The sequence below is a fragment of the Carya illinoinensis genome, chromosome 12, assembly GCF_018687715.1.
Source record: "Carya illinoinensis cultivar Pawnee chromosome 12, C.illinoinensisPawnee_v1, whole genome shotgun sequence".
NCBI classification, from domain to species: domain Eukaryota; kingdom Viridiplantae; phylum Streptophyta; class Magnoliopsida; order Fagales; family Juglandaceae; genus Carya; species Carya illinoinensis.
The window spans coordinates 25,491,550-25,502,161 of record NC_056763.1 but is presented as its reverse complement, the minus strand read 5'-3'; the positions used below and the strand labels follow the sequence as shown (position 1 = coordinate 25,502,161).

The 10,612-nt window shown below is 37.9% G+C and overlaps 2 protein-coding genes across 4 annotated transcripts; both read left to right on the top strand.

The window, feature by feature from the left end:
* Window positions 1–4: 4 nt before the first annotated feature.
* LOC122290463 (SUN domain-containing protein 5) lies at window positions 5–4,064 on the top strand. Of its 2 annotated transcripts, XM_043098193.1 has the most exons (5): window positions 5–453; window positions 1,375–2,660; window positions 2,759–2,844; window positions 3,654–3,820; window positions 3,905–4,064. In XM_043098193.1, exons 1-5 carry the CDS (start codon window positions 240–242, stop codon window positions 3,961–3,963), a joined length of 1,812 nt encoding a protein of 603 aa, XP_042954127.1. In that variant the 5' UTR covers window positions 5–239; the 3' UTR covers window positions 3,964–4,064. The 2 variants fall into 2 exon arrangements, with proteins under 2 accessions (XP_042954127.1, XP_042954126.1); XM_043098192.1 differs by having other exon boundaries at window positions 3,654–4,064.
* A 2,005-nt stretch (window positions 4,065–6,069) lies between these two features.
* Window positions 6,070–10,273, top strand: LOC122290013 (F-box protein SKIP8). Of its 2 annotated transcripts, none has more exons than XM_043097519.1 (3): window positions 6,070–6,805; window positions 7,342–7,538; window positions 8,099–8,544. In XM_043097519.1, the coding sequence occupies exons 1-3, from the start codon at window positions 6,341–6,343 to the stop codon at window positions 8,178–8,180; spliced, it is 744 nt and encodes a 247-aa protein (XP_042953453.1). In that variant the 5' UTR covers window positions 6,070–6,340; the 3' UTR covers window positions 8,181–8,544. The 2 variants fall into 2 exon arrangements, with proteins under 2 accessions (XP_042953453.1, XP_042953452.1); XM_043097518.1 differs by lacking the exon at window positions 8,099–8,544 and adding an exon at window positions 9,641–10,273 and having other exon boundaries at window positions 6,074–6,805.
* The last annotated feature ends 339 nt before the right edge of the window (window positions 10,274–10,612 follow it).

Below are 10,612 nucleotides of genomic sequence, written 5' to 3'. Positions count from 1 at the left end.
GTAATAACTTCTTTTTATGGGTTTTCTATCTGAATAATCCCTGACGAATCGCCATTCATATGGCACAAAACAGAAAAGTAGCCTACGCAAGACTAGCGAATAAAACACCCAAAGGCACCAGGATTATAGTACGTGTTTCCAGTTTCTGAGGAAATTCTCTCTCTCTCTCTCCCTCGGAACGAGTGATCCCCACAAATTAAAACCGTCGACTCCACAGCTTCTGTCTGTACGGATGAAAGATGAAGACGCCGCGGAAGGTCTCCTTAAAAATCAAATGCCAAAACATTAACGACAACCAAAGCAAGGAAAGCAACAAAAACAACTGCATCAGAGAGGACAACAACAATACGAGGAGCTTTTATGAGCTTTCCGTGTCTTTCATCCTCTCGCTTTGGTGTCTTTTCTTCTTCTTCTACTTTCACCTTGGCCATGTCCATGGCATAGGCAATGGAGGTTAAAATTCTCGTTTATTCATGTTCCATTTTATTTGGGTTCTGCAGGCTTTCTCACCAGTTTGTTGCTTTTTGTTTTGTTTTTTGTTTTTTTGTTTTTGTTTTTTTTTTCCAGGTTTCGTTGATTTTTTTATTTTTTTAGTTTGATTGGTGTGGATTAGGAGTAACTTCCTTCTTTTCCGTTAATTATTCGCTAACTTCTCTGTTTGGTTGCCAAGAAAACGGAACAAAATAGTTGAAAACTTCAAAGTTGAAACCTTCAAAGTTGAAACCTTCATAACTGGTGTTTACCCCCTATGATAATGAAGAATCAATCTAAGATCGCCAAACAAACGTCCTAGGCTTCATAGAATTAATTCGCTTTTTAATAACTCCTCCTAGACTTAGTTCAGTTAATTAGCATGGTAATTATGCAAGTTTAGTTTAATAAATACTTCAAAATTTTGGGCCTTGCCTATTCTTCAGATCAATAAATTTTGTTTGTTGCTTGAGTAAACAAAAGTTCCATTTTGCCTTTCTTTTCCTGTCCTGCAGTTTTCTGCATTTTTTAGTTTTTGAGAAGACATTTAGAATAAGTAGAACTTGGAATCTTAAAACGGATGGGCTTGGATATGATATACTGCCATTAGAACAAAGTCAAACAGCTTACTAATTAAGGAAGATGTGAACTCAGGACCACCTATTCTGATGCATGATAAACTACCGATCTAAGCTTAAGCTGATAGAAAAATATAATTTAATAAATTTATCAATATTCTAATAGTTCCCATTTCGTTAGATTCCATCGTTTGGAAATGATCTTTTTCCGCTTTTGAATATAAAGAAAATTAGATGTAAAGTGATTTGTTAGTTGAATGTTGGGGCTGTACCATTTATTTATTTCTTACGTGCTGTCATATTGATTTAAGTTAATGTGTTTCAGGCAATTCATATATCACAAACAGAAGCAATACCCACGCAGTCGAGGTGTTTATAGAGGGTAATAAGTCAACTAGCTGTAACAATTCCAGTGTTCATCGCAGATCTATGAATCCCAACAGTTCACTTCCAGAGACAAATAGAGTAGAAGTCGTTTGGAGCTTTTTTGGAAACGATGGTTTAGCGTGTGAAGTAGAACACCAAGAACGACAGGAAACAGAAAAAGCTATTCAAGCAGAACAACTTCCGAGTGGGAGAACCCCTAATCACACCTATCTCAATCTTGATGAGTTTCGAAACATAACAAGGCAAGAAAAAGACACAGCCTCACCTAGCCGGTTTGTTAACATCACCCACCGGCTTGAACTTGATGGAACAGCATACAACTATGCCTCTGCATCTAAGGGTGCAAAGGTGGTGGCTCATAATAAGGAAGCAAAAGGAGCCAGTAACATTTTGGGAAAGGATCATGACCAGTACTTGAGAAATCCTTGTTCCGTGGGAGATAAGTTTGTGGTGATTGAACTTGCAGAAGAGACTCTGGTTGATACTGTCAAAATTGCAAACTTTGAACATCATTCTTCAAATTTCAAGGAGTTTGGTTTATCTTGCAGTTTAAGCTATCCAACTGATACATGGTCCCCTTTGGGAACTTTTGTTGCTGCTAATGTCAAGCATGCACAATGCTTTAAGTTACCTGAACCTAAATGGGTGCGGTACTTGAAGTTAAATTTACGTAGTCATTATGGATCAGAGTTTTACTGCACACTGAGTGTTGTAGAGGTGTATGGTGTTGATGCAATTGATCGGATGCTTGAAGATCTCATCGTGGCTTATGCAGAACCGGCTCCCAGCAAATTGCCAGAGCCTAATTCAACCACAATGCCTTCTTTAAAACCAGAAGTTGGTCCAGTTAACGGGAAAGGAGAGGGTGAAGTTAAAAATGACACTGAGACTGGTGTAGGGACAGGGAGCAGCAATAATGCCCAAAAGCTCAAAGTGGATGCAACAAAAATTTCGGCTATTTTGAACAGTATTCCTGATCCTGTAATAGAGGTTAGACAACAGTCAAATGGTAGAATACCTGGAGACACTGTCCTGAAGATTTTGATGCAGAAGGTGAGGTCACTTGAGTCAAACTTATCTGTGCTGGAGGAGTATATCAAAGAATTGAATCGGAGAAATGGGAATGTTCTACCTGAGCTTGAAAAAGAGCTATTGAGTATATCATCGCTCCTGGATAAAAGCAGGAGAGAGATCAAAGATCTGTTGGGGTGGAAGGAGAGCATGGTATTGTCTGGCTGCTCTCTCTCTCTCCTCTCTCTCCCTATAAGTAGGTTTCTGCATCCATGATCCACCTAATTGTTTGGCATCCTTCCCTTCTGCAGGAAAAAGGAATTACTGAGCTTCAGTTGTGGAAAGCTCTTGTCTCATCTCAAGTGTATGAATTGGTCAGAGAAAATAACAAAATAAGGTTGGGATTCGTTTACTTTTTCCTGTTTACCTTCTTTATTCCTTATAATCCTATCTAGAGGCTGCAAACAGTTATTGGTTCTAGTTGTTTGCTCTTTTTGTCTTCTTCTTTTCAAATCTTTATTGAGAATGTGTTAATCACTTGATGAAATGCTTTTCCTTTCCATAATTCTGCAAGTGTTCAATCAAAAACCCACTCCTTAGATGAGACTGAGTACCTAAAGTGGCAAACATCTCATGTATCTTGATCATAATAATGCCGAGATAAAGCTATAATTGCTATGCTTTCCAATGTCAGTGAAATGACCGCTCACTGCGTCAGGATTCTTTAGTATTCAACTCGACTGATTTGCAAAACCTTTACCATTCCTGTTATCATGCTGACTGTAATAGGTAGGTTTGAATGACAATTGAAACAAGTCTCTTCTTGCGATAATATTTCATCTACACTTTTTCGATGACGAGGAATTCTAGAGACTGTGTAAGCGCAACATGTCTTTAACCCGGTTTAAACCCTTGACTGTATAATGTGTCCTTGTCACACGGATCATGTAAATCATTAGCTTTTTCACTGATGGGACGTAACTCCTAGAAATTGTATACAGCCATGGTTTGAACCTTAGACCTGGAAGGAGCATACTGTCAAGATCAAGGTCCTTACCACTTGAGCCAACCCCTAGGGTTTATATTTCTTGTACCCTATTAACTTACTGATATAGTATGTTTTTCCTTATTTTCTTTCCATTTATTTTCCATGTTTTGCACTTCCTGTGTCTGACACTCTTTTTCTCTTTTCCATTATCACCACAGGTTAGATATTGAAAAGGTTGCTAGTGATCAAGAAAATTTGGAAAGTAGAGAGCTTGCTGTTCTTGCAGGGAGTCTTTTGTTTTTGTGCTTTGCAATTCTCAAGCTAATTTCAACAAAAATCTTTACATTTTTTGGAGCCCGCTGGTCTGATAAGGAGTGCCAGACAGGCAGAGGTTGGGTTTTGATACTTGTTAGCAGTTGTATGACAATATTCATTACCTTGATCTATAGTTAGTCTCTCATTTTTGCAGCTCTAGTAAAACGAGATTATTGGCGTTTAGGTCTCTTTGTAATGATAGCTTATGTTTAAAGGAGACTGGTCTTGAGGAAACAGCTCAAGTTACTTTCTTGGAATGGACTCTACGAAACTGTATACATGCTGAAACGGGTACCCTTACCTTTATTTGCCTATTCACAGTCCATGCATGTTGGTAAACGAAAAGTAAACAAATCATGATTTATTTTTGGAATTGCCGCAAAGTGCAAGTAATATAACTAACTACATTCAACCTTGGATGCTGTTCGCTATGTCACATTGTTTCTGTTCCTTAAAACTTGAGAAAATGAAACCATAGACACAGTTTGGTCTCCAAACTTGAAAGAACATCATCAAAGGCGTGGAAATAAGGCAGGATTCTGGTTCATGCACTACCTCTACGGCAAACTCAACAATCAGATCCATTGCAATCTTCATTAAAAAGAAATACTTGTAGCATCTGGTGAATGACTGATCCATCTTGGGTTGCCATCTAAAATCACAAACAGTAAAAAGGGGGAGTGATTGCTATGAACAAACCTGGCCTTGCGTGTGTGCTTTTGACTTCAATAATTTACTTTTCTTTTTCTTTTTCTTCTTGGAAAAACAGATGGTTAATTCGTTTCTCCAATTGGAAAACACAATTGACAGGACATTGCCAGCCCAACATCGTAAAAGCGTGAGAACACAGGAGGTTGTTTGCCTGTAGTGTGGCATAAACGATAAGATCATTATTGTTTTTATTATTAATAATAACCTCAAAGTTACATTTTCTCGTTTGGATACGAAAACTTTTTTATTTTATTTCATCATTATAATTTTTTAAATTTTTATATAAAATATAATAAATAATTTAATTTTTTTAAATTTTAAAATAATAATAATATTAAAAAATAATATTTTAACAATATTTTATTCAATTTTTATTTTATCTCAACTCACTGTCCAAACCGCACCTTAAAGCAATGCATCTTCAAAATTTAAAAGAATATAGATAAAATGAGCTACATTGAAGTATTCAAATAGTAAGATCTTCAAATATGAACTACAATATTTCCAAATAGTTGAAGATGCACGGTTCATCTTCAAAAATTTAAAAGTAATATTTCATTCCAAAATATCATACCCAATTACTCCATAACATTTTTCACATTTTTCATCTTCAAAAGTGATATTTATTTCAAAATATCATACTCACATTTCCCACAATGATTTAAGTAAAAATTAAATTATTAATTAACATATAGTTAGTGTAGTTGTAAAATATGAAAAAAAAATTTAAAATATTATTATTTTAATTAATCCAATGTAAGGTTATGGCTTGAATTGTTTTCGATATATGAAAAATATATACTTTTAATTAAATTTTAGAGATGACTTTAATAAAATCAAAGCCACTCATAATTTAGTTTCTTTGTATTATCAAGGCCATAATTCTTGTCACTTGATGAATCATGCCAAGGGATTGACTTGAAATTAATATGTTGTTTTGGGGGGATTGTTTTCCAATTGGAGATGTTGTATAACTTTTTTTGATATATTTAGGTGTCTAGACCAGCTTACGCGCACCTTGATTAATTCCATGGGCCCTAAAATTAATGGCCAGATAAACCTCCAGTGAGGAGACTTGAACTAGTAATCATTAGGGAGCAAACTCAAGACTTCACCAATTGAGCTATCCCTCAAGGTTGGAGACATTGTATAACTAATGCAATGTGCATCATTTTCATCTCAATAGTATTTAGGTACAATTCTTTTTCGAATCTGAAGATTTCAATTGGGAGACAGAAATTTAAACTGAGGAAATTGTATTGATTTTATAAAAATTTTAGGTATAGTCAGTTTTACATATTTTTTGTATATTTCATTAATATGATTAATTGTGTTATTTTTTTAAAATAAAATAATTATTTTAATCAATTATATCAGTGAAGTGTATAAAAAATAGTTAAACATGATTGCATGTAGTAGTTTTTTTTAATCTAACAATGTTCGCCATTGAGAGTCCAAAACGAACTACACCCAGCACTAACAATTAACAAAACGAATTACGTGCATGTGCTCTAAACTACTACGGGTACTAATGTATTCTATTAAGTCAAAGTTTGAAAGACGCGAAATTACAAAATTGTCCATAAAAACAAAAAGACGAAAACCAGAACAGTAAAAAGAGGAGGCGTTCGTTCAGTGAGAATTTTGGTTTCGGGGGGGTCAAATACGACGACGCACAGACAATCCAACCACCACCTCCACCGTCTTTTTCCTCCTCCACTGCAAAACCTATGTTAGGGTTTCAGAAAACCACCGGAACCCGAATATACACCTCCCGAAAGAAATAAACAGAAATCTCTTACTTTCTTCTCAGACGACGGCGTACCGGTGCATATCTACTTTGCGGTTTCATGTCCTTCGTAGCTTTCATGTCTTATGAATGGAGATTACCTCTAGTCTCATTACCTTCCTCTCGTTCCAACCGTTCCTTGTGGCCGCAATAGTCACCGTGCTCTGTCTGCTCCTCGCTCTTCGTGCCGTCCGATCAGTGCAGTTCCCCTATTTGGACGCCCCCCAAACGGACGGGGTAGACTCCGACGCGTCTGCAAAGAAGGTTTGCAATTGCGTTTGCTCGTGTAACGGTGGTTTCGGAGCTCCCGATTCGGAAGCTACGGTTGCGCCGTATGTGAACGGCGGGACAGCTAGTATGGTTGAGAAGGCTTCTTCGGTGGCGGTGGCGGAGAGACTGACCGGCGCGTCGATGATGGAGCAGCTGGTGCCGGAAATTACCACGCACGCGCTGAGCTATTTGGACTTTCCGAGCCTGTGCCGCCTCTCGATGACCAATTCACTCATGCGTAAGGCCGCGAACGATGACAATGCGTGGAAAGCGCTTTATCACAAAGTAATTATATGCATTTATATATCGAGAGTTTTTGTGTTGGATTTGAAGTAATTACTCATTTTGCTGATGATTTTTGGTTGCTGAGGAGTATAGGGGATTCAGAGGAGCAATTTTTCGTCCTCAATTGGGTTGAAAATAGCTAAAATCATGTTAGAAACAAATGGAAAACTGAATACTAAAATTACAACTTTTGGTTGTGATGAACATGGATTGGGTCTTTGATGTAATCTAAAACGTGCTATGGATGAGTTTTGGGTATTCGAAATCTGAAGGGAAATATCCCTTTAGATCATTCCATCTTGATTACCAATGACTGTGTTAGTGCATTTTTGTCACCATACTTCTAAATTACACAATGTTGAATCTTGGGATTTTCGTTGGTAATTGCTAGGTTTTGATTTCTTTGCATGTCGTGATTGCAATCTGATTTGCGTTTGCCCATTTCTACGCCGTTCACATGTCATCTGCTGCTTATGTAGAATCACTTACTGGAGGACCTCTCAACTGAAATTTCTGTGTCTCAATTTCATTTTTAGGACTTTACATTAGAACAAGATAGCGTGACGCCTGCCAATGGGTGGAAGGCTTACTATGCGGCTACAAGAGCCATTGTGACTATGAATGCTGATTTCTTTAGCATCATCAAAGAAAGGTCTCTTCCAGCAATGAGTCACTTTTGGCTAAATGCAGATTATGTAAAGTGTGTTCACGCCTCAGGAGAACCGTTTTCAGGGTATGATTTTTAGACTTGCTGCAGAGACATGCTTAAGATGCTTTATTCCTGCTGATAGAAAATATAGTTTCGAATGCGTGTCTCTGTTAAGTTCTTCCATGATACGGCTGTTTTTCGTATACTTTTGACTGCTAGTTTGTATTTTTGGCCTGTTTATGCAGCTAGCCTATAAGCTCTTAATATGTACAGAGTTTCTGTGGTGCGCTCGCATGGTGTCTTCTTGGTGTGGAAGATATTGACCAGACATGAACATTATACCACCTTTCAATAATGCTAGTTTGTGGTTCCATAATTGTGTGCAAAACCCATTCACTTTCTTATGCTACCCACACACATGTATATACTTGTCTTCAGCTGGTTTGATTTGTTTTTTCTAAGGGCAGAAAGAGACTAGATATCGCTAACAAAGTCTTTGTTTGTGGATTGCTCAAAGTTTCAAACTGCATTATAGCTTGTCGCATGTAGTGGTTATGACAGTATTCTACTTGGCCCAGGACTGCCTGGTTCTGATTGAATATGATGCTTGAATTTAGCCGAGAATTGGCATGGTGTTTTTGTAGGGATTTGGCTCAGTGGGTGAGCAGAAAGTACCGTTTCACATCTGCTTTATTTACCAAACTGAGCAAACTGCCCTTGTGGTGAACTATATAAACATACATGTTGGAGGGGATAAAATATCCCAAGCCCATAATGGGTTTTAAGGCCCAGCCCAAGGGGGGATCTCATCAAGAAGGAAGGGACAAAAGGCTGAGAAGGGGAAAGGTGTCAGGAGAAAAAGTGAAGATGTGAGAAAAAGCAAGGGAGGGGCAGAGGGTAAAGGGGGACTGTAAAATGATTTGGGGGGACTGGAACTTCTTCGGCTTCTTCAACCTCACGACAATGACACCAGCGGCAACATTTTTCCATCAGAAGATAAAGTTTTGATCTCCATTGTACAGTGAGAATAAGAGATTATGAGAAACTGCAAAACAAGCATATTATAGTGGATTCTCGCCCCACCCCCCCCCCCCCCCCAAAAAAAAAAAAAAAAAACCCGTGGACGTAGGCATTATGCCAAACCACGTAAATCTGATTGTCTCTTTTATTTTCCCTGCATATTTACTTTCCATTCACTGCTATAATGTACGCACTGACACCGTACAGCATCACTGGACCACTACCAGGGGCTCCACCCCGCACTGGACAAAGCCCAAATAGTCTCAACTGGCCGGGAATAACTCTTTCTCCCCTTCCAGCCCGTTGGGCTATTTTTAGCCTTTAACACATGTATGGCATGCACATAGATGCACATGTATATAGGTACTTTTGTATGTACGTGTATAAATTTATGCATATTCAATGCTAGTTGGGATTATTGCTGTCCCTTCTCTTAGTTTTGTTCATCTGCAGATGGTACCCTTAGACCTTTAGTATGTCCAACATTTGGTTTTTTGATGAATTTAACACAAGTTGATCTTTAGTTTCTAAATAGAAAGGTCAATTTAGAGCATTATGACAGTTTTGGTTAATCTGCTATATGCTGGCTTGGTTTGAAATTTTGAGGCTTTTAGCCCTGCTTCTTGAAGATTTCTGATGGGCATTTTAATTTCCAAAGTCTTAAAAACTTTATATTTAGTGATTTGATATATTTATTGAAACTGGGATGGAAGCGAGTTGTTCTTTAAAAGCAGGTTGATTTCTTTTAATGGTTGAAATATCTGAACTGCAGCAGCACTGGTTATAGTGCGATCATGAGAGAGGAACTTGAGCCCCTTCTTTTGGTTATTAACTGAGAATGGGGTAAGGTGAGGGTCTAGTTTGTGGCCATGGGCATTAGATTTGTTTTCTTGTCGTTTCTTTCAGAAGTGAGAACGTCATAGCAAAATTCTACTGGACTCCAAGCCCTGGTTCAATCTTTTGACCTTTATGTTCTGATGCACTATAAATGTCAATGTTGCTTCCAACAGAGAAAGACACTGTTACCTGTTGGGGTTTTCATACATGCAAAAGCTGTTGGGCTTGCAGTGATTTTGAGATTTTGTCTGATCTCTAATTTTTGGTTTGCCTTTTCATGTTTGATTGGAATTAAAGTAGAGCTGAATCATCCTTGTTCCCTCGTTCAGGTATAATGCTGTAATACAGAGTTGGCAGCTTGCATTCAATTGGGAGCACGGATTCAACTTTCAAGTTCGGGATGTGCGGGCTCGGGTTATGACAGACACGGCTTGGGTTACCATGAAAACATATGTTGACATCGATTCTGGGCCATTCAACGTAACTAATGTATTCGAGTTGCATAATGGGAGGTGGTATATGGTGCATCATCACAGTTCTGTGATGCTGATTGATGGCGAGGTGGATGAACCAATTGTGCATGCATAATAGAAGAAAAAGAAGAGATGATACCAATGAGATATCTAACACTAGTCACAAAAAAATAGTGCTATTTGTTAGCTGCAGCAACTTGGTTGAAATTCCACTGTGATTTCTTGGATTATCCTTTTTCAGTTGCCAACCTCAGTTTTGATCCTTTCGTGATTAAAAGAACAAGGTCTCCTTTATTTTTTGTCTACATTTTTTGCTAGATCATTTGGATAGGAATGAGCACGAAAAGCTTGAAGGGATTAAATTAGAAACAATAACTTATTGTTCAACCCCCAGAAGAGAGCGGATTCAGGGATATTGATATTGTAATTGCAAGAAAGTATTGGACGGATGAAGGATTTATACTACAGCAGTTCCATGTTGCTTGGCGACTGAGGGTTTTGTTTGGGTGGCAGCAAATATCATTCGTTCTTGCCTCCTGTAAACATGCCTATATTCCTCTGGTTTCTTGTTTCCGCAATGCATTTTCTTTCTGCTACCCATTTCCATTTGTTCCCGAAAGAATCCATACAACCACGTCCAATCAACCAGGCATGCCTTCGTTTTGTGGACGAATCCGTTGTGACCTTCTAGCTAGGCTCATTGGAGTGTTACTTTGAAGAGTTTTGCTACATACAAACACAGTCGTGTACTAATTTGTGTACCAATACTGATTTATTCATACTTAAAATTTAAATTAATACTATTTTCAATAAAATCTATTTTTTGAT

Excerpts from the sequence above, each read along its gene's own strand:
- LOC122290013 (XM_043097518.1), top strand. The coding sequence starts at position 6,341 with ATGGAGATTACCTCTAGTCTCATTACCTTCCTCTCGTTCCAACCGTTC. Across the intron at positions 6,806-7,341 it reads GGAAAGCGCTTTATCACAAA|GACTTTACATTAGAACAAGA; the intron begins GTAATTATATGC and ends TTTCATTTTTAG. Across the intron at positions 7,539-9,640 it reads TCAGGAGAACCGTTTTCAGG|GTATAATGCTGTAATACAGA; the intron begins GTATGATTTTTA and ends TCCCTCGTTCAG.
- LOC122290463 (XM_043098192.1), top strand. The coding sequence starts at position 240 with ATGAAGACGCCGCGGAAGGTCTCCTTAAAAATCAAATGCCAAAACATT. Across the intron at positions 454-1,374 it reads CCATGGCATAGGCAATGGAG|GCAATTCATATATCACAAAC; the intron begins GTTAAAATTCTC and ends AATGTGTTTCAG. Across the intron at positions 2,845-3,653 it reads AGAGAAAATAACAAAATAAG|GTTAGATATTGAAAAGGTTG; the intron begins GTTGGGATTCGT and ends TTATCACCACAG.